At 36.7% G+C, this 23,533-nt stretch overlaps 1 protein-coding gene across 4 annotated transcripts in view; it reads left to right on the top strand.

Moving 5' to 3' along the window:
* SKIC3 (SKI3 subunit of superkiller complex) overlaps nucleotides 1-23,533 on the top strand; it is a 103,631-nt gene that overhangs the window by 52,878 nt on the left and 27,220 nt on the right. For all 4 annotated transcript variants that reach the window (XM_061152029.1, XM_061152031.1, XM_061152032.1 and 1 more), the window contains 9 exons: nucleotides 2,624-2,701; nucleotides 4,601-4,725; nucleotides 5,911-6,034; nucleotides 10,846-11,064; nucleotides 11,968-12,040; nucleotides 14,810-14,863; nucleotides 15,043-15,154; nucleotides 17,952-18,080; nucleotides 22,172-22,293. In XM_061152029.1, the coding sequence (XP_061008012.1) occupies nucleotides 2,624-2,701; nucleotides 4,601-4,725; nucleotides 5,911-6,034; nucleotides 10,846-11,064; nucleotides 11,968-12,040; nucleotides 14,810-14,863; nucleotides 15,043-15,154; nucleotides 17,952-18,080; nucleotides 22,172-22,293 (1,036 nt within the window). The remainder of the gene's footprint in view (nucleotides 1-2,623; nucleotides 2,702-4,600; nucleotides 4,726-5,910; nucleotides 6,035-10,845; nucleotides 11,065-11,967; nucleotides 12,041-14,809; nucleotides 14,864-15,042; nucleotides 15,155-17,951; nucleotides 18,081-22,171; nucleotides 22,294-23,533) is intronic.

The raw sequence follows: 23,533 nt of genomic DNA, 5'->3' as shown, positions 1-23,533 counted from the left end.
TGTGGGGGGAGGCGTGTGTGTGTGTGAGGGGAGGCGTGTGTGTGTGTGTGTGGAGGCGTGTGTGTGTGTGTGTGGGGGGAGGCGTGTGTGTGTGTGTGTGGAGGCGTGTGTGTGTTGGGGGAGGCGTGTGTGTGTGGGGGGAGGGGTGTGTGTGTGTGTGGAGGCGTGTGTGTGTGTGGGGGGAGGGGTGTGTGTGTGTGTGGAGGCGTGTGTGTGTGTTGGGGGAGGCGTGTGTGTGTGTGGGGGGAGGCGTGTGTGTGTGTGTGTGGAGGCGTGTGTGTGTTGGGGGAGGCGTGTGTGTGTCTGGGGGGAGGCGTGTGTGTGTGTGAGGGGAGGCGTGTGTGTGTGTGAGGGGAGGCGTGTGTGTGTGTGAGGCGCGTGTGTGTGTGTGTGTGGAGGCGTGTGTGTGTGTGTGTGGAGGCGTGTGTGTGTGTGAGGGGAGGCGTGTGTGTGTGGGGGGAGGCGTGTGTGTGTGTGAGGGGAGGCGTGTGTGTGTGTGAGGCGCGTGTGTGTGTGTGTGTGTGGAGGCGTGTGTGTGTGTGTGTGGAGGCGTGTGTGTGTGTGGAGGCGTGTGTGTGTGTGTGTGGAGGCGTGTGTGTGTGTGTGTGGAGGCGTGTGTGTGTTGGGGGAGGCGTGTGTGTGTGTGAGGGGAGGCGTGTGTGTGTGTGAGGCGCGTGTGTGTGTGTGTGTGGAGGCGTGTGTGTGTGTGTGTGGAGGCGTGTGTGTGTGGAGGCGTGTGTGTGTGGGGGGAGGGGTGTGTGTGTCTGGGGGGAGGCGTGTGTGTGTGTGGGGAGGCGTGTGTGTGGAGGAGAGGTGTATGAAAACCCACAATACTCTTTCTTTCACCACTCTGGTAAACTTAGCAATAAAGAAACTGTAGAAATTTGATAGAATACAGTGAGCAGGGTTTTTAAACAGAGAAATATGGAATGCTATGTCGCTTCAGTCGTGTCCAACTCTTTGCCATCCTATGCACTGAAGCCCACCAGGCTCCTCTGTCCGTGGGATTCTCCAGGCAAGAATACTGGAGGGGGTTGCCATGCCCTTCTCTAGGGGATTTTCCTGACCTAGGGATGGAACCCTCGTCTCATTAGGTCTCCTGCATTAGCAGGCGGGTTCTTTACCACTAGTGCCGCCCGGGAAGCCCCTCATAAATGGAGGGGTAACCTTTCCCTTCTCCAGGGGATCTTCCTGACCCAGGGATCGAACCTGGGTCTCCTGCATTGCAGGTAGATTCTTTACCATCAGAGCCACCAGGGAAGCCAAAACAGAGAAACTAGGAAGCTTTAGAATGCTTGCTCCTGTTTCTGGTGTATGTTTTAATCACAAATACTGTGAGTCTGACACTGGTTATATCTTTGCCTAAAATGGCAGCTCCACAGTCACCTAGGCTTTCCTGAGAGCTCAGTTGGTAAAGAATCCGCCTGCAATGTGGGAGGCCTGGGTTCAATCCCAGAGTTGGGAAGATCCTCTGGAGAAGGGAAAGGCTACACTCTAATATTCTGGCCTGGAGAATTCCATGAACTGTGCATGAGACAAGTGCTCAGGGCTGGTGCCCTGGGATGACCCAGAGGGATGGGATGGGGAGGGAGGTAGGAGGGGGGATCAGGATGGGGGACACATGTACATCCATGGCTGATTCATGTCAATGTATGGCAAAAACCACTACAATATTGTAAAGTAATTAGCCTCCAACTAAGAAAAATAAATGAAAAAAAAAAAGAATTCCATGGACTGTATAGTCCATGGGATCACAAAGAGTTGGACACGACTGAGTGACTTTCACTTCACTTCACAATCACCTGGATATACACCACTCATTTTGACTTATTACCACTCTTGTTTTCTGCCTTAAACAAGTATTTGCGACTTGAACTTACAAATTAGGTATTAATATAACTGCAGGTATAGTTTTTACTATTACAGGTAGTTTACTATTACTATTTCTATAATACTGTGTTGTTTTTCATGTAGTATCAGAGGCATTAAAAGCTTTTCTTGGATATTTCTCCCTGGCTAATCTTTAAACAGAAAAACAAAAAGTATTATTAAGTATCCAACTCCTTTAGTTGTTGAGACATTTTCCTGCTTGCCCAGAGGAGACTGAGCATGAGAAGCTAAGTCTCGTATTTATTCTAAACCTCTCAGGACTCCTGATGACTCATTCCCTTCTCTGAGTTCAGGATTGCCTGAATGTCTTTCTGTATGTAACAGGTAAAGGCACATGAAAACACTCAATTTCCTAAGTCCCTACCTCAAACTACTAGTATATAAATAATTTTAAGAGTGTACCATGTACATCAAATTCTATGTACTTCAAACAGGTCAAAACTTTAAAATATCAACTCAGTTGTTTCCCACATTTAGATTAAATTTTTTGGACTATATAAAACTCAAGTATGATAAGTGATTTCACATATTAAGAGGCCACTTTATTATTTTCTTAACCGTCTAAAATCTATTAAGTGCTTTTGTGGTATCAATTTAATAAAATATAAATAAGCTATTATGGAACTAGCTAAATAATTAAATGAAAACAAAAACCTGTAGGTTGTTAAGGAGGAAGAGTGAAAGAATGCTATTGCACATAGGTAATTTTAAATGCTTTGTCCTTTTTTTAAAGGGCAATTTTGTTGTTACAGACTGCAGAAGACCGAGATGCTTATAATGTTACAGTAAGAAATTATGGCAGATTGTTATGGTAAGCATATTTTTCCCCATTGATTTTGTGAATCTGTCAGATTTTTCTGGCGGAGGTTGTGGAACTATGGAGTGATGACCAGTTTCCGGAAGAGTGGGACGAATGTGAATGAGTACAGTGATGACATCTGCCCAGGGTGCATCATTCCTGCTATCCCAAGCTGTGTTAACAGTTTCCTGTTCCTGTGATGATACCCAGCCTTAGTGTCCTTTGTGAGGAGCAGGTTCAGAGCTGAGGGTTGTGAACTAGACAGAAGACGTAGTTACTCTTTCTGATAGCAGAAGCCTAGTTAATTGGAAGTGGATTAGATTTATTCTGAATTGATGTCTGTTCTTAAACTGGGAGTAGGATTAAGGGTCCAGAAACCCTTTTGAGATAGTACACAAAAATTTTTGTGTGTGCACTTTGGGGATGGGGTATTTATTAGAATTATAGTTGGGTATTTTGGAATTAGTATCTACATCTTTTTAAGGAACTACACAGTAGAAATCAGAGGTAGCCAGTTATTTTATAACCATGTAATTGAGTCATATCTGTAGATAGAAAATTTTCCCTGTTTTGATTGTTTTCCTTTTAATTCCTTTAAACTGTGTTCAGGAGTTGATAGAACTCAGTCACTTCCAGGATTTTTGTTGTTAGAAACTGGAACAAAGTGTCTGTTTTTTTTACTTAGATGTTTCGTATAATGTAACTATTTTAGAAGAAAATTTATACCTCCCATTAAAAATAGGTCATCTGATTTCTTTTTACTTTGTTTTTATTATGAAATATATTAAACATGCAAAATACAGTAAGAATATGGAGCATAATTCGGTGAATAGTTACCCTTCAGATTTAGCAGATCTTAAAATTCTGTTAATAGGCTTCAGATTTCCTTAAAAAGGAAAAAAGTTACAAATAAAGTTGAAGCCCTTGTGTCTTTCTCTAATTTCATTCTTTTCTCTACAAAAGTAATCAAATGTTTGAAGATAGTGTTCATTTAAAAAATACTTTAAAAATACATGTGTATATCCATAAACACCTAAGGTAGTCTGCTTCCCTTCATTAAATATTTGTCAAAATTTGAGTTTGATTTTTAAATTCTTTTATGTTCATGAAGTTAATTTTAGAAGCAAATATTGCCCATATTGTTAGCTCCCAGCCACTCCTTCAAGATTAAAAGGATTTTATGAAAAGATTTCCAAAAACATGTTAAAAATAGAAGCAAGCTTCTGAATATAGTGGTAAATACCAGAAATAAGAGTCTCAAAGGTACAGTGTGTCTATTCCAGGTGGTGGCAACATGTCTTCATTTTTAAATAAACAAAAGGGTTTTTTTTGTTGTTGTTATTATTAAAAGGCATTCTACTTTAATATTATATATCGCAGTTTTTACTTTAATTCATTTTAAATACAGAGAAGATAATGTATGATTTTGTCTGTGGAATTTTAATATATCTGTATGCCCTTCAAAAAAAATAGATGTGTAGATAACCAGTTTACCTAAAGGTTAGGCTTGATTATGACTTGCTAAGCTTCTCAAAGATGGTATACCCATGGTCACAGGGTAATTTTTAGCTAATGTATTAAGCTTAAAAATTATAATAAAAGTCAGCTGGAAATTATTTTTATAACTTAAAAGTTTAATTCAAGTTTGTTTAAAAAAAAGACCATTTGTAGTTCAGCAGCACTGTTCATTTTCACATATAATTTAAAAGAAGCAAAGTGTGAAGTTAGATCCCTCTGATATATCCTGTTTGAGATAAGTGACATGTCTTCTATTTGTCTTTTATGCAGCTTTAACACTGAGAGATGAAGTAGGTTAAGTTGTTCAAAGAACTTTAGTTATATCTCTGAATTTTGATGATATAAGCCAAAATGATTTTTGATATTAAAAGTAAGTTATGTTTTGCTTCTTAGTTCCATTGGTGAATATGATAAAGCTATCCAGGCTTTTAAGTCAACACCCCTTGAGGATTTAGAAGACATCATAGGTTTCGCATTAGCTTTGTTTATGAAGGGTGTGTACAAGGAGAGCAGCAAAGGTAAGTATGTTGTGTGAAGCTAAAGGATATGTCCTGCTTTTCCAGAGCTGAGAATTTGAATCATAATGAGCTTATACACAGAAAGGTGTAATATTAAGATGGTGGTCGGAGTTGTAGTGTTTATTAAAAATCTGATAAGAGGCATGATAATGGTACTTTTTGTCTGTTCCTTCATTTAGTACATGATGATGAATAGTCCTTTCAGTTCAGTTCAGTTCAGTTCAGTCCTTCTAGTATTCAGTTCATAGTGTTATGAACTGAATGTCACCTTTATCATTTAGATGAGGAAACTGAGACCCAGGATCACTTATGGTACATGTTTAAGGTAGCATTTGAAAGTAAATGGCCTTCCCCGATAGCTCAGCTGGTAAATAATCTGTCTGCAATGCAGTAGACCCCAGTTGGATTCCTGGGTCAGAAAGATCCCTTGGAGTCGGGATAGGCTACCCACTCCAGTATTCCTGGGCTTCCCTTGTGGCTCAGCTAGTAAAGAATCCGCCTGCAGTGCAGGAGACCGGGGTTCGATCCCTAAGTTGAGAAAATCCTCTGGAGAAGGGGAAGGCTATCCACTCCAGTATTCTGGCCTGGAGAATTCCATGGACTGTATAGTCCGTGGGGTCGCAAAGGGTCAGACACGACTGAGTGACTTTCACGTTCACTGAAAGCCAGTATTTACTACTCCACAGAGCTTCCGTGTACTTTCCTGGTAAATGAAGACCTCAGCCATTGTTAGTGATAGTGTATTATCATTTCAGTTTCTCCAAAAATGTCCCTTGAGTCCTTTTTCCCTTGTATGGGCCCAGTTTACATGTGCGTAGCTCATTGTAAGGGCTGCTTCATGGAGTTACTGGTTTCTTCATGGGAATTTGGGTGATATCTCAATGATTATAGGCCTCCACTTCTTTTGAAGATAGTGACTCAAACTTGTCTATAGATTCTAAAGATGAGGATTGAGAAATATCACATAATAATCCTAATGGTATTCCCAGAATCACCTTGGAACAGTTAAACCAAGTTAGGTTATTATAAATTTTTATCCTACTCACTTGAGAGCAAGGGAATAATAAGATGTAATTTTAGTTAGATCTTTTTCAAAAATAGGATTAGGAAAGGAAAAATCCGATCATTTGTCAATCAGGATTGCTTTTATATTGTTTTGTTTTTGTTTCCAATTCTGTGTAACAGCGTATGAGAGAGCCTTGGCAATTGTTGAATCAGAGCAAGACAAAGCTCATATCCTGACAGCTCTGGCAATAGTGGAATATAAACAAGGAAAAATGGATGTAGCCAAGACATTGCTGTTCAAATGGTATGTATAGACGACATCAACACTCAAATGACCAGATACTTAAAAATACTGGGTTAAAATTGGAAGCAATGTGAAGTGAAGTTTTTAATGTTTTAGGTACTTCTTGGTGAACAAAAGGGATCAGACCTATCTGGATAGGTAGAGATCATGGCTTCATTCTTAATTCTGAATTCATTCAGTTCTTCAGAACCATCGTGTACTCTGTGTGTATCATTTATTTTCTTAAAACAGTAATTGATCAGCTGTCCTCTTAGGATTATAAAATTTTAGTGAAGGCAGTCATAACTGGCTTGTTTTCAGCCCAGTGGGTTCCCAAAGAAATTTTTTTTCCTCTTCCCTTTTCAGGTTAGCCTGATAAAGTTAATTTAAAGTTGAGTCTAAAGAAAGTATATGTACCAGTATAACTGGTAACTATTTCTGTATTTTGGGGATAGTTTAATAAAATAGTAGTCTCTGATATCTGTGGTTGTTTATATGGTGATTTTGACTTTTGGAAAATTCTTTTGAGAAAGTTGACCTTAATTCCTTAAAAAGCAGTAGATGATTAATGTATGCTATTAGACAGGGGTTATCAGTGAGTGCTCTATTGGTGTTTTTAGTGGTACAGATCTTCATATTACAGAAATCTTCCACCCCTTGCAGGAAGATCACATCCTTGTTTCCCATCACACTAATTGCTCTCTTCATTTGTTGTGAAAACCAAAAAAGTGCCTCCATGCATCTTCAAATTATGCTTCCCTACAAAGATTCAGTTTAGCTCAGTCGCTCAGTCGTGTCCGACTCTTTGCAACCCCATGGACCGCACCATGCCAAGCTTCCCTGTCCATCGCCAGCTCCCAGAGTTTACTCAAACTCATGTCCATTGAGTTGGTGATGCCATCCAGCCATCTCATCCTCTGTCGTCCCCTTCTCCTCCAGGCTTCCTAGCATCAGGGTCTTTTCAGATGAGTCAGTTCTTCACATCAAGTGGCCAAGTAGGAGGACAGAGATGATCAGATGGTCACTAGTTCATAATGACTTCTTATAGGATAAGCTTTGTTTTTGTTTATTCGTTGTCATGCTTCTGTCTCATCCTGATTAAAGTAATTTTCTTGTATAATAAGTAAGCAATTCATTCTCCTCTTAGCTTCTCTTGAGAAAACCAGTCAGAATTTTAAAAATCTTGTCACTTTACGTGGATACACTCATGTTCAGAAGACCCAAATTTGCAAATAGCTTAGGAGAAAGAATTATGTGCATGCTAAGTTGCTTCAGTCATGTCCAACTCTTCGTGACCCCATGGACTGTAGCCCGCCAGGCTCCTCTGTCTGTGGGATTCTCCAGGCAAGAATACTGGAATGGGTTGCCATGCCCTCCCTTCAGGGGATTTTCCCGACCCAGGGATTGAACCCACATCTCTTTTTTTTTTTCTTTTTGACTTAGAAACCATTAAGACTTTTAATTGATGTAAATTTTGTTTGAACACATATGTTTTTCGTAAAAGATGTCTAAAAACAGGATGTTTACATTTTAGAAGCAACATATACCAATGTTTTAATTGTTCTATTAAGGACATTTTTATGTAATATTAATGTTTAATATTGCTTAAATATTGATAAGAAATATGAAACTGATGAGGTTTTAGTGTTCAAATGATTCTTTGAGGACCACAGTAATTTATAAAATTCAACAGTTACAGTTACATGATTAATTACAGTTATCTAAAAGTCATGGAGAATATTGGCATCAATAATCTGAAGTATATTTTTACCTAAGGTTTTTTTTTTGTGTGTGTGTGTGTGTGTAACATTGGTCAGTTTCCTTTATTTTTTTTATTTTTTTTATTTTTTTTACTTTTATTAGTTGGAGGCTAATTACTTCACATTTCAGTGGGTTTTGTCATACATTGACATGAATCAGCCATGGAGTTATATGTATTCCCCATCCCAATCCCCCCTCCCACCTCCCTCTCCACCCGATTCCTCTGGGTCTTCCCAGTGCACCAGACCTGAGCACTTGTCTCATGCATCCCACCTGGGCTGGTGGTCTGTTTCACCATAGATAATATACATGCTGTTCTTTCAAAACATCCCACCCTCGCCTTCTCCCACTGAGTCCAAAAGTCTGTTCTGTACATCTGTGTCTCTTTTTCTGTTTTGCATATAGGGTTATCATTACCATCTTTCTAAATTCCATATATATGTGTTAGTATGCTGTAATGTTCTTTATCTTTCTGGCTTACTTCACTCTGTATAATGGGCTCCAGTTTCATCCATCTCATTAGAACTGATTCAAATGAATTCTTTTTAACAGCTGAGTAATATTCCATGGTGTATATGTACCACAGCTTCCTTATCCATTCGTCTGCTGATGGGCATCTAGGTTGCTTCCATGTCCTGGCTATTATAAACAGTGCTGTGATGAACATTGGGGTGCACGTGTCTCTTTCAGATCTGGTTTCCTCAGTGTGTATGCCCAGAAGGGATTTCTGGGTCATATGGCAGTTCTATTTCCAGTTTTTTTAAGAAATCTCCACACTGTTTTCCATAGTGAACCCACATCTCTTATGTCTCCTGCATTGGCAGATGTGTTCTTTACCACTAATGCCACCTGAGAAGCCCCCAAAAGAATCATAGATGCTAATATATTACTGAAAATTATCAAGAGCAAAAGTAACCCCAAATTAGATATGATTAGATTAATCTTGAGCTTCCCTGGTGGCTCAGCTGGTAAAGAATCTCCCCGCAATGCGGAAGACCTGGGTTCAAACCCTGGGTTGAGAAGATCCCCTGGAGAAGGGAGTGGCTACCCACTCCAGTATTTTGGCCTGGAGAATCCCATGGATTGTATAGTCCATGGGGTTGCAAAGAGTTGGACATGACTTAGTGACTTTCACTCAGATTAATCTTGAGTTACTGTTTCCCAAAACCATTTTGAACATTGGAGGAAGTAGAGAAAAATAATAGAATATTATCTTATTCTTTTCTCCTTCTATTATGAGGGAAGGCCTTTACCTCCCTTTTTGTGTGTTACTGAATCCATGGCTAAGTAGTTTATATGATCTATGTTTCTTTCTTCGTTTTTGGTTCTCTCCATGTCATCTTTCAAACTGCTCCCTTTGCTGCCCCTTGGATTCTGTTCTCTGACTTCCATTCCGTGAAAAATTAGGATTTCAGTTCTTTATTGATCTTGTTTGGCATTCATATGTTGGTAACTAAGCAGTGTCCTAGGTGCTTAAGGGGAATAGGAATAAATTCAATATATAATGGGGAAAAATCTGATTACCAGCATCATAGAATTTATGATATAAATAATTACATGTAAAATCCATAGCACGTGATACAGGACGGCTTGCGGGTACTCTGCCTTCAGCACATGTGAGCCTAATGGGATGTAGTTATTCCATTAATAATTTAGATTTTGTATATTAATAAATATTAGAATAGGTAGGGGTTTTCCCTTTTGAACCAAGACACAGATTAGAAAGTCTTCTTTTGTTGTTAGTTGTTCTGTCGCCTAGTTGAGTCTGACTCTTTGTGACCCCTTGGACTGCAGCACACCAGTCCTCTCTGCCCCTCACCATCTCCCGGAGTTTGCCCAAGTTCATGTCCATCGCATTGGTGGTGTCATCCAACCATCTCATCCTCTGTCGTCCTCTTCTCCTCCCGCCTTCAGTCTTTCCCAACATCATGGTCTTTTCCAATGAGTCGGCTCTTTGTATTGGGTGGCCAAAGTATTGGAGTTTCAGCTTCAGCATCCATCCTTCCAGTGAATATTCAGGATTGGTTTCCTTTAAGATTGACTGGTTTGATCTCCTTGCTGTCCAACATACAATGTGGATTATTTGTATTGCTGGAAATGACTTACTAATTGATACTATTCCATATTCGGATGCCTCCGTTAACCCTTATGGTAAAAAGTTCCTGTGGATGCTTAAGTTTACACCAAAGCTTCCCATGAAAATTCATGATTTTGTACCTGTTTGTCAAAGTCAGATTCTAAACAATTTATCCTCCCACCCTCAATAATAAAAAGACATAGTGGTAGGTGTGTGATATTTCATAATGTTATAAGTATTTCTATTATATTTTAATGAATTTTGTTTAACAGATTTTTCAAAATTCCTTTGTTTTATTATAGTACACATTCATAATTATTATTAGAAGTTCTATTGAGTTTGTAAAGAGCTTATTTTCTTCATTTAAATTAATGAGGATTCCTAACATTAGTGACTTTTACCTCCATAAAATTTCACAGTTAAAGAAGGAAAAAAAAAATTGGATACTTACATACAAAATTTAAATTCTCCTTCAATTATAAATACGCTCGCTTGGAGTATGGTGGATATAGATTGTATTTGTACTTATATATACTAGCTCTGGTTTCAAATACCACAGAGCAGTAAGACAGAATGTTTTTACAAATGATAAAAATCAGATCTTAGATTAAGGATTTTTCTTTATTATTCATACCTTTTAGGATTTTACTGAAACCAAAAGATTTTAGCAAAATTATTTTAATTATTTACCTAGAACTGTGAGACCCAAAGAGACTGTACTGTGTATTTGTTTCTAAATGTAGATAAGAAAAGACCAGAAAAGAAATTTGGCTACTGATGCTCTGTGAAGGTCCTTGGTACCTTCTAACTGCTTCAGAAATTCAGGGAAATTACGGTTCCTAGAAACCATGGAACTTAGTTTTGTATTTATCATAAAGCTGGGCCACAGTTTGGTGAATCTATAAATACACTGTTTTTCCTGCTGTTGAGTGTGTTCTAATAGTTACAGACTATTGTACTCATGGCTAATAGGCAATTAAAAATATGTTTACAGCTCTATCTTAAAGGAACCAACAGTGGAAAGCCTTCAAGCCCTGTGTGCTCTGGGATTGGCAATGCAGGATGCTACACTGTCAAAAGCTGCACTTAACGAGCTAGTGAAGCACAGCAAACAGAACAGTGATTATCAGAGGAGCCTTCTTACTTCAGCCATCTGTGCCCTGCAAGGCCGCAGCGTGGCAGTGCAGAGACAAGCATCCAGAGCTGTTCACAGGTAAATTCCGTACTTGTGGACTTGGGTCCAGTTGTCCTCGATGAGATTGTCTTTGCTGTTTGAACCTTGTTAAGAGTATGTGCGCGTGTGCTACGTCGCTTCAGTCGTGTCTCTCTGCGACCCCACGGACGGTAGCCCACCAGGCTCCTCTGTCCGTGGCATTCTCCAGGCAAGAATGCTGGAGTGGGTTGCCATGCCCTTCTCCAGGGGATCTTACCGATTAAGATTATACAATGAGGTAATTGTGTATATTTGGAAACCAGGTTGTGATTTTATGAAACTGTACATAGGACCAGGTAATTGACAGTTTTTTCACGTTTAGTGATTTAAATACAAAATTCACTTGATAAAAAGAGAACAGAAAATTTTCCTTTATTCAGATTAAAGCCCAAATCTTTTTTGTATGAAAATTCTTACAAACTCTCAAGTTTGTGATATTGTCAGTTTGTTATTTGATACTGTTCAGTCTAATGGTTTTAGGAATTTTTTGGCCACTCAGCATTCAGTAATATATTCAACATTTGGAAAGTAGAAAACTGTTGTCATTAGTCATAGTGGTTATTTGTTTTATTTTCAACAGTAAAGTGTTATATCTGTAGTTTATTTTCCTTCCATTGTTCTGATCCCTGTGTTTTCTTTGAACTTGACATATTAGATTTCTTTAACCTTTCCTGATTGGATCTCATGGCTCTGTATTCATCACATTGCTGATTTTTCTTTCTTATTTCAATAAAGAGATAAAATATTCTTTCTAAAAATTCAGACACTTCCAAATACACGTGGACAATTAATTTGAACTTGTTTTAGATGTTTAGAAGATTTTTAACTTAGGTACTAAATAAAATGTTGATTTTTTTTGGTACTTTTGTGGTTAAAGCGCTCTGCTTTCGATGATTGTTACAGTAACCCAGCTGATCCTGCTCTTTGGTCCCTGTTGTCCCGAGTGGTTGCCCAGTATACTCAGCGAAATGCAAAGGTGAGTAACAGTCTAAATTCTGACCAAAGGTAAAGTAGCTTATTTTGTAGTATGTAATTTTAAAGTATTACTGTTATCATTCTGGAAAATAATTAATACAGCGAGGGAGTTCTGTTATTTAATGAAGTTTTTCACTAGTTATTCAACAAATGGTACACTGAGTTTCTTCCATGTACTGTTGTGCTGCTGGGGTGTTATGGAATATACAAAGAAGGAGGGGGACTTTTTTGAATATATACAGATTAAGTTGGGCTTCCTGGTGGCTCAGACAGTCAAGAATCCACCTGCAGTGAGGGAGACCTGGGTTTGATCCCGGGGTTGGGAAGATCCCCTGGAAGAGGGCGTGGCAACCCACTCCAGTATTCTTGCCTGGAGAATCCCCATGGACAGAGGAGCCTGGTGGGCTACAGTCCACTGGGTCTTGAAGAGTTGGACATGACTGAGCGACTAAGCACAGCGCATAGTTCGGAAGCATTAGCTGTTGTGTTTCAGAATACCCCAAAATAGTTTTATTTAAAAGTTTCTTAAAGATAAGAAAATAACAACTAGAACAGTGCTTAAGTCTAAAAATGTAAGTCTAAATATGAAGTCATTGATGTTCCATAAAAGGGATTTTCACTGTTGTTAGTTCGTACCAGCAAGATATTTTCAGGGAGTCAATAAAGTATTTTGTTAATTTCTGTGGTTAATATGGCCTTTGATGCTTTACATAACTAGGTAGTAAACATATTGGTAGTAGCTACTGTGTTTTGAACACTTACTACATCTAGTAATTCCAGTATCTGAAGTCTATGTACATCTGTTTTTGTTTGTTATTTTTATTGGTTTTCATACTGGCCTTGTTTGTTGATTGACTGTGTAAACTTGAAGATTGTTTGTGAAAATAATTTGAGGCCTAGTATTAAGGTAACTGTCTACAGAAAGAAGTTGTACTTTTTTAATGCCAATACTTGGGAGCTCCACCAATCTGGAACCACCTTAAAGAACGTTTATAGCTTGAGCTTTCTGGACTGTACAGGCTACTGAGTGCCTGGGTTTTCAGGGTCATTTGAATCCTGGTCTAGTTCTGATTCACCCTAAATCTGAATGTGTATCCCCTTGGCCAGGAGTGGGGGAGCTCAGCTTACTTTGATGCAGGTTTCCTATATACTTGCTTCTTGTGTGAATCCTGGACTCTGATTCCTCACCCACAAGTCCTTCAAGCTGGAAATTAAAAGTTTTTAGGAACTGCAAACTGACTTCCTTCACTTATACCTCTGTGGATTTCAGTTTTCCCTTTTAGTTTTGGCTTGAAAAGTCCTTAATATCTTGTCAGCTAGCCAGTGCTTTTAATAATACAGGCTTCTTATATTTTATTTAAATGCTTATTAAACTTTAACATGAAATGAAATTACCCCATAATTTTGTTTAAACCTAATTCAGTAGACGTGGGGTGGGGCCTGATATTCTGCATTTCTGACAGCCTCCCAGAGAATATCAGTTCTGCCGGTATACAAGCCACACTTTGAGTAGCAAAGTTTTATCCCACAGTTTGTTCTTTTCAGTGAATGTTTTGTTCCAAGAACCTGAAAGACCATCATTATTAGACTCTGGGATGAAGCATTTATGTGTCAGCTGCTGTGCTTGGCATTTTTATCTGTCTTGTCATTTAATCTCAACAGCATTATGAAGTAGCTGGAATTAAGTTCATTTTGTAGAGGAGGGTACTTGAGACATAAAGATTCAATAACTTGAGCAAAATCACAGTTAGTAGTTGTGGTGATGGATCATTTCAGACCTTACTCGTGAACCAACCTTCTTTTTAATTCATCTTCTATTTGTTTTATGTTGACATGTTTTTTAAAAGTTTATTTTTAGCTTTCTTTATTTGCTAAATATGGTTTTAAAAATATTTGTGATACACTTAATGATGTAAAATGAAGTATACATTAGAAGTATACTTCTTATTTAAAATGAGATCATTCTTACAACTTACTTTCTTTACCAGGTGAAACGTCAAATTGAATTTTTAAAAATTAAGAATTTCAAGCCAATTTTATGAAACCTAGGATGCTGCATAGATTTTCCTTATTTTTAGTATTGAGTAGATTATTGAGGCAGTGATGAGTTTCACGATACTCTGAACTTTTAGTTACTCATTTTGCTAGGGTCTGTAGATGTTTTAAAAATACTATATTTTCTTGGAGTGAAGTTATATTAGTTTATTTTAAAATAAGTTTTGTGGAATCTCCACTGAATCTTTGTTTCACAATCTTGTATATTAGAAAGTTGTATGTTTGTTTGTTACCACTGTGAAATCATGTAATTCTTGGACATTTAATGAAAATTGTAAAACAGCAGAGTTGAAATTCTCATAGTAGAAAAAATTTTCTTTTATAAAAATATTAAACTGTTTTTTTGAAACAGTGGTATTAAGTTGGTGCTTAGGGAGCTTAAAGGCTTCCCTGGTGGCTCAGTGGGTAAAGAGTCTGCCTGCAATGTGGGAGACCTGGGTTTGATCCCTGGGTCGGAAAGATCCTCTGGAAAAAAATGGCAGCCCACTCCAGTATTCTTGCCTGGAGAATCCCATGGACAGAGGAGCCTGGTGGGCTACAGTCCATGGGGTCACAAAGAGTTGGATATGACTGTCAGGAAGTTTAAAAGTTAATATAAATGTGATAAAACCGAACCTTTCAAATGATTTAATGTAAAGATTTTATCAGTCTTAATTTTTACTTTTTCATGAAAGTTTATGCATTTATCTAAGTAATCATTTGTTTACTATTATAGGGAGGTGCAGTGGCAGGAAATGTGGCTCATATTCTGGACTCAAATCATGGAAAGGTTAGTTTGCCCCAGTTCAGGGGAATGTTTTACTTGTTAAATAATATTATTGATGAATGAGTAATTTTTTTCTTAAGCTCAGGGGTCAGATCATATTCAGTATAGTACTATTTTTCATCACTTTGAAAGTCAAGGAGCTGTAGAGAGAATTGGTAACACTCTTCTTTTCTCTTATGTAGAAGGCATTACTGTACACTGCAGTAAATCAGTTGGCAATGGGAAGCAATTCAGCAGAAGATGAGAAAAATACTGCACTAAAGACCATTCAGAAGGCAGCTCTCCTTTCTCCAGGTGAATATAATATAATCCATTTCATTGCATAGGATTCTGTACATCTTGCATTTGTGAAGCAAAGTTTGTACATTTATGAAATGAGAGAATTTTAAAATATTTTAAGATCTTGCATATTAGTTGATTATCTGCATTCAGTTACTGATACTTGAGAGATAATTAGTTATTGAAGCAGGCTCAGAGGAAAATCTCTTTAAAGATAGGTCATTAACCATTATTGAAAATCTGAATTATGTACTTTCAAGAAGTAGTTTTATTTCTGTTTTCCCATCAGTCAGGTTTAATGAGGTTTATCTATAGCTACTAAATTATTTAATAAACATGTTTAATTACTTTTATGTGTAGTTAGTTTCTTGAAGAGTGGAGATATGTATTTTGTAGTAACTGTTAGAACTGACAGGGTGCCGACCTCACCTGAACTAACCTCTTCTCAGTTCTAACCAGAATTATATGTGTACCGTTAATCACCAAAGGCCCGAGGAACTACTATAAATGGCATCAGCATTCTTCCATTGCTACTACTGGAAAAATGCTCTAGAGGACTGGAAAGTCTGGCAAAGTAGGGTTATGGGGTGTATTTTTACATAATATTGTTTTTAATATAAAACATAGCTTTAAACAATATATTCCACCAGAGCACTTCAAACATTTGTTTGATCAGAATGCTATTGCTTTTGGCCAGGGACTGTGGGGAAACAGATTGTACAAAGAACAGATTTGATGTCATCTTCACAATAAATTATAAGACTTGTAACTAAACTTCAGAGATTATTTTATAAAACAAGTAGACAGACCTGTCCTTGTTTATTTTCTCTTTCATTTTTGAAATAGAAAAAAAAGAAACCTAAATATTTGGTTTTGTCTGTGTTACATGTTAGGTAAGTGTCTGATTTTTAAAAGTGTTCTCAAGCAAGTTATTAGGTACAGAATTGCTCTCAAGAATTCTTACTGTGGATCTAGAATGATTGATGTAAGTCTTTGCTTATGTAAGTGAGATACACTTAAGAAAGGTGAGATTGCCCAGGAAAGTGAATGTAATTGTAGTTATGTGTAGTGGCTGTATACCTAGGCTCTATTGATCTTTAGTTAAACAAAGTTTTGATAGATGGTACTCCAAGAAATCTTTTCAGAAATTTAAATGTAATCCCAAGAATGTAAAATTGAATGGAAGGAAATCCAATGTCTGTTAGATTAATGATTCTGTGATATTAAAAGATATGTTTAGCCAAGTATATGAAAAACTTTAGATTTCGAGTATAATATATGTATATATGTGTGTATATGTATACATATTTGTATGTATATATATCACTTTGTTTCATAAGGAATTTGAGTTGCTGGTTATTTCTAGAAGAGAAAACAACAATTCTTCTGAATTGTGGCAAGAGAAATTGCTTTCAGCTAATATCTATCCCTCCCCCAAAAATCTAAACTATAGAATACCCTAAGATCCTTAAATGAGTTGTTCATTTAATCTTAGAAATATAGAAATTGAGTCCACTTCAGTTGAAATTGCAGAATACTACAGCTGAGGGCACCTGAGCCATCCTTTAATTTAGATGCCTTGTTCTATAAGAGTATGTGTTCCAAGGAAAGGTGGCTGCACTGTTAATTAGTGGCATCGTTAGACCTAAAACCCAGGCCTAGGACTCAATCATGGGCCTCTCATTGTGTAGTATTCAGATCACATCATCAATTCTAGGAAATGGTCCCCATTTTCTTATTCGAGATTTGAATATGTTCCATGATATTTAAAATCAGGTAGTCATTATCTGGGCAGAAACTATTTTGAAATACCAAGGTAACTACTTAATTTTTTAAAAAAATTTTTGGTCTGCATAACATTTCTAATGATTCTTGTATAATTAACAGTAATACTGACCATCTATAAATGAAATAGATCTACTTCAGACATTTGATAGAAGGTATATGTTGGATGGGGCAGTTAGATAAGAAAAAATTAAAATATAGAGCTAAAGAGTATGTTTAAATGACTGTATTGTTAACTGGAACCTCTTGTAGGATTTTAAAATTATGTTTTTTCTTTAAGGTCAAACGAACTAAAATATTAACCTGTAAAATATGATTTGTGAAATAAAAGACCAAGCAAATTAAAAAACCTAAATTCCAAATCTGAGTTCAGCTTTCTGTTTTCACAATTAACTCTTGAAAAGAGTCTGTACTCATAATCTCTTTTATTACCTCTCAACTCACCGCCCTGAAACTGCTATCAAGGTGTGAAGGAAGGAAAAAGAGATCAAATTAATGAAGGGATATATAATCAAAATTGCTTCACTTGGAATGATAAAGTGACTTTCATGTTTGGCTTTTAGAACATAGGTAAAATGGAGTTGTCTTGAGGTTTTCCTTTGCTTCAAACTTTTCTTAAGAACTGAGAAATTGTGTTAGCTTGTTTTTCGTATGACTGAGCCTTTAGTATAGGGACAGTGATGAACACAACTGAGACTTGTCCTTGGAATTCAGTGAATGTGACTGTAATTAACCTTTCCCCAACAGCATAGTACTCTAGGCACTGCTCATGTAACCAGCAGTGGAAGAAGAGTTTAATAGGATATTTCTTACCCTCTGATGTGTTTGGAAAAAACGGCAAATCTTGAAGGATGAATACAGTAATGTGTCTTATGAGTTAGTTTTTCTTTAAGAAAATAGAACTTTTCTGTAGATAACATTTTCTTATTTTATTTTTTGGTGTTTATAAACTCTTACTTTCAGTTTTGGTGGATTTCAGCAGCATGTTGATATCGACAAGCCTCCTAATTATATTTCTTATGTCTAGGTGATCCTGCTGTCTGGGCTGGACTGATGGCAGCTTGTCATGCCGATGATATACTGGCCCTGGTGAGCAGCACTCAGCCAAAGAGGATGGATTTATACTTGGCACTGTTATCTGCTGTTTCTGCTTCAAGTAAGTTTGAAAAAGCATTTAATACATGATACATTCAAGGTAAAGTATTCAGAAGGATGTTGCCAAAAGGTAATAGGCAGAATTAGCCCTGCATGAAAGGCTATTATATTCTCATCTAACAAAGCTTAAAAACAAGACAAAATGATCAAATCATTTTTAAGGAGTTTATCTGCATACAGAACAAAGCTCAAGAATTTTATAGGAACAGAAATATCCAGCATCCAGCAAGGTAAAATTCACAATGTCTGGTATCCAGATAAGACTTGATAAGCATGCAAACAGGCGGAAAAATACTACCCATGATGAGGAGAAAAATCAATCAATGAAACAGATCCACAAAAGACAAGATGGAAATCTCTTTAACATATAATTAGCTGTTTAAAGCACATGTGACAGTAGCACAGAGGCCAGGAGGAGAAAATGGAAGTATTTTGTTGTAAAGGTTTTATACTATAAGTGGTAAAACATTGCAGTCATCTGTACGTATTCATGGGGGGTTTGTTCTGTGACCCCCCTCAGATATCAAAATCCACTGATACGCAATTCTTATATAAAATGATGTATAAGAGTTGACTCTGCTTGTCCGTGGGTTCCGTATCTACAGATACAGAGGGTCAAGTGTACTTAAAGTTAGATGGTGACAGGTTGACGATAAATACTCTAAAACCTAAAAGCAGACACTAAAAAATATAGTTATAACTTTGTAATAAGCCACCGAAGTAGAAAAAAATGGGGTATAAAAAGGAATCCAAGAAAGGAAGAAAAAAGAACATTGAATACAGAGAAAACAACAGCACAATAGAGTTAAACCCAATTGTATCAATAATCAAGTTAAGTATAAATGGTCTAAGTACCCTCTTTAAAATGCACAGATTGACAGATTGGATAAAAAAGCAAGAGCTAACTATGTACTGCTTAAAGGAAACATAGCAAAATAGAGACCTGTATTTTAAGACAAAAGTAATCTCATGCTGTCTATAAAATATCTGTAAAACAGATAAGCAACAAGGACCTGCCTTATAACACAGGCTAGCTGTATTTAATATCTTGTGCATGTGTGCTCAGTCACTTCGGTCATGTCTGACCTTTTGCGACCCTGTGGACTGTAGCCCACCAGGCTCCTCTGTCCATGGGACTCTCCAGGCGAGAATACTGGAGTGGGCTGCCATGCCCTCCTCTGGGGGATCTTCCCCACCCAGGGATCGGACGTGTGTCCCCTGCATCTTCTGCATCACAGGCAGGTTCTTTACCACTGAGCCACCAGGAAGCCCTTTAATATCTTGTGATAACCTATAATGGAAAAGAATCTGAAAAAGAATATACATATTATATATATATACACCTATGTGTGTGTGTGTATATATATATACACACATATGTAGATGTGTATAACTGAATCACTTCTTTGTATACCTGAAACATTGTAAATTAGCTCTATATCTATTTAAAAAAAGATTTTTGAAAGAGACAAAAATGATCTAACAAATTAGAGAATGGTAAAAGGTGCACTATGCCAACACTAATCAGAAGAAAGCTGGAGTGCCACAACTAAGACCCAATGCAGCCAAGTAAGTAAATAAATATTTAAGAAAGGAGAAATTTCAAACAAATTAAGGTTTCAGAGCAAAGAATATTTCCAATAATAAGGAGGGACATTTCACATTAGAATCAGTTTATCAAAAGGACAGTTTAGGCACCAAGTAACAAACCTTCAAAACACATAAAATCCATGTGGTTTTTCCCAATAAAATAGGTAGAAAAAAATGAAAAATTATGGAAAAATACACTTATGGAACTGAAATAGACTTGTAGAACTGAAAAGAGAGATCAATAAATTCATAATTAAAGAGATTCAACAGTTTTGATAAATGATAGAAAAATTGGACAGGAAATTAGTAAAGATACAGTAAAAGCTTTAACAATATCAACCAGCTTGACCCAGTTGTCATTTAAAGGAAAGTACTCCTAACAATAGCAGAAGGTGTATTTTTGTCAAGTATACACAGACGATTTGCCTGTGTATATCATATTATGGGGGCTTCCCTCGTGGCTCAGCTGGTAAAGAATCTGCCTGCAATGCTGGAGACTCGGGTTTGATCCCTGGGTTGGGAAGATCCCCTGAAGAAGGAAACGGCTACACTTTCCAGTATTGTGGCCTGGAGAATTCCATGGACTGTATAGTAGTCCATGGATCTGCAAAGAGTCAGACATGACTGAGCAGCTTTCACCACCACATCGTATTATGAGCCATTAAACAAATATAAATGAATTTTAAAAAATTCAAATCATACAGAGTATGTTATCTTAATACTTGACTTAATTTAAAAATTGACTTAATTTAAAAATCAATAATAATAAATCTGGAAAATTCTCAAATATTCAAAAATTTAATAATAGACTTCTAAATAATCCAGGTCAAAGAATGAAGCAGGAGGGAATTTAGAAAGTACTTGGAACTGAATGAAAGTGAAAAATCAATATATAAAATTCTGTGATGCTTCTAAAGTACTGCTTATGTGAACATTTTAGCATTAAATGTCTACATTAGGAAATAAGAAGGGCCTCAAATTGATGATCTCAACTTCTCCCTTGAGAAAGTAGAAAAAAGAAAGGGAAATTAAACCAAAGTAAGCAGAATAAAAGAAAATAAAAAGTAGTGATCTGTGAAATAGAAAACAGAAAATCAACAAAAGCAAAACCTAGTTCTTTGAGAAGATCAATGAAATTGATAAACCTCTAGCCAGGTGTCAGGAAAAAATTGTCAGGAATGAGAGAGGATACATCTCTATAGCTATTAAAAGGCTCATAGTGAAAGTGAAAGTGGCTCAGTTGTGTCCGACTCTTTGCGACCCCATGGACTGTAGTCCATGGAATTCTCCAGGCCAGAATACTGGAGTGGGTAGCCTTTCCCTTCTCCAGGGGATCTTCCTAACCTAGGGATTGAACCCAGGTCTCCCGCATTGCAGACAGATTCTTTTACCAACTGAGCCACAGGGGAAGCCCAAAAAGGCTCTTAAGAGAATCTTAAGAACAATTTTATGCCCCTAAATTTGACAATGCTGATGAAATGGATAAATTCCTTAAAAGACAGAGAGCTCACTTAAGAAGAAATAAACTGAATAGCTTTATATCTATTAAAGAGACTGAATTTATAGTTAAAAATCTTCTTATATAGAAAACTCCAGGGCCAGTTAGAATTCTACCAAACATTGAAGTAAAAAATAATACCAGCTCTATACAAACTCTTCCAGAAAATTGAAAAGGTGGTGACATTTCCTAACTTCTGCTATGAGGTCACCATTACATGAATACTGAAACTAGAAAAAGGCATTACAAACTACAGAACAACAGATGCAGACATTTATAACAAAACTTTCACAATTCAAATCCAGTAACACACAAAAAAGATAGTACTACATCATGATCAAGTGAGGTTTATTCTAGGAATGCAAGGTTGCTTTAATATTTGAAAATGAATGTAAAATTTACCATGTTAAATGCTATGTAACATGCCAATGAGTTTATACTTTATGATTTCATTTATATGAAATTTCATATAATGCAAACTGATCTATTGTGAGTGAAAATAATGCGTGATTGTCTGGGGGCAGAGGGAAGGAGGAGAGGTGGGTTGGGGACAGGAAGGATTACCAAGGAGTAGGAGGAAGCTATTCATGATGGTGGATGCGTTTATTATCTTGATAGTCATGATAGTTCACAGATGGATGCTTATGTCAAAAGTTATCAGATTTATAGTTTGAATATGTGCAGTTTATCATATGTCAATTATACTGCAATAAATCTTTACTTTTTTCATTGAATTATTTTCAGTTTTACTGAAGACTGATTTTTTTTTTTAAACATAAGTCAGAAATATAAAAAGTCTTAAGTTATTCAGCCACAAATATTCCTACTGTGAAATTTTTCAGAAACCTGTCTCATGTTGAGATAGTCTATGATATTCCAGTGGTATGTGTAAAAGTTGTATTGCGTGGTAAGTTTTATTGTCATACTTAATAATTAATTACTTCTCAGAGAACACATTATAAACTGCAGAAAAAAAATTGTAACATTGACTTGTTTTATTGTAGTTAAAGACAAAGGACTCTATGAAAATTACAACCAGTCTCTTGAAAGGTGGTCTCTCTCTCAAGCTGTCACTGGTCTAATAGACACAGGAAGAATATCTGAAGCTGAAGCCCTTTGCACAAAGGTATTTTTATGGAATTGAGATCATGAATTCTTATCCTACTTGGAAGATAACTTCAAAAATAGAGTGCACATTATTTAGAGAGCGTTTGGTTGTGATGGTGGTGCTGGTGATGATGAAGATAATACCCAGTATTAACTGAGTACTTACTATAGGCTAGTTAATACATTTAGCAATTTGTATTTGACCTTCACAACAATCCTGTGATGCAGGTATTTATTATTATCCCCATTTATACAAAAGAGAAAACTAAGGTTTAAAGAGGGTAACTAATTTGCATAAGAGTTCACAGGTAGAAATTGATAGACTTGCTGTTTAAGCTCACATGTGTCTGACTCTTGAGACTCAAAGTTGAATTTATTTATTTGTGGTATTTCTTATGGAAGTAGTATTTTTCTTTGATTCCTAGTTACTCTCCTTAGAATGCTATGTTTTCCAGCATCCCTGCGTTTTCCCAAAGTTCTGCACCACATGGAATGACTGCGGGGATTGTTAAGTGAGAAACTGAAATTATCGAGTAGTCAGTTTTTACCTACCTGGATGGTAGTGTCTGTGAGTAATTTCTTAGACCTTGCCTGACCCGTAGTAGAGGCTCAATAAATACTTATTGAATGAACAAATCAATTTTATAAACCTACTCAGAAATAACTTAATAAGGAGAGTTTTAGACATCACTTTTCCTGAAAAAACCTTTTTTTTTTTTTTTCATAAATACTTACTTGGGAGATTGTGTTGTCTTTCTAGAAATGTTTTTTGAAAGATCACTATGAATTTTACAGAGAGAGAGGAATGAATCTCTAAAGACCCCTTTGGTCCTTGAACTCTCTGAAGAGCAGAATCATACATTATCTCTTTTATTTAAGAAATTCCATCTAGGTTCAGGACAGTTGTGTATAATACAGTGAATGTTTAGTGAGCGTAAATTGGCAGTTGCTTCGTACTCTCTCTGACAGAGTAAGGGATACTTTTATGAACCTTTCCTCATCATTTTAAGGTTCCAGTCTCTTACTTAGAAGAAAGCAATCACTTACCTTTCAGAAATAAGGACATTTAGAACTATGACCTAATAATAGAAGATAAAGAATTAGTTAGGTTATTGAGAGACAGACAATAAAGAAAGAAATGTCCAAAACAGTAGTGGAAGAACTTGCTTGGAGAACTGTCCTTAACTTCTTGTATGTGTATATTGTGGATATATATTACATATTGTATATATAATTATTATATATATATATACACACAA

Source organism: Dama dama, chromosome 9 (genome assembly GCF_033118175.1).
Source record: "Dama dama isolate Ldn47 chromosome 9, ASM3311817v1, whole genome shotgun sequence".
NCBI lineage: Eukaryota > Metazoa > Chordata > Mammalia > Artiodactyla > Cervidae > Dama > Dama dama.
This window is presented reverse-complemented; position numbering and strand designations above follow the sequence as displayed.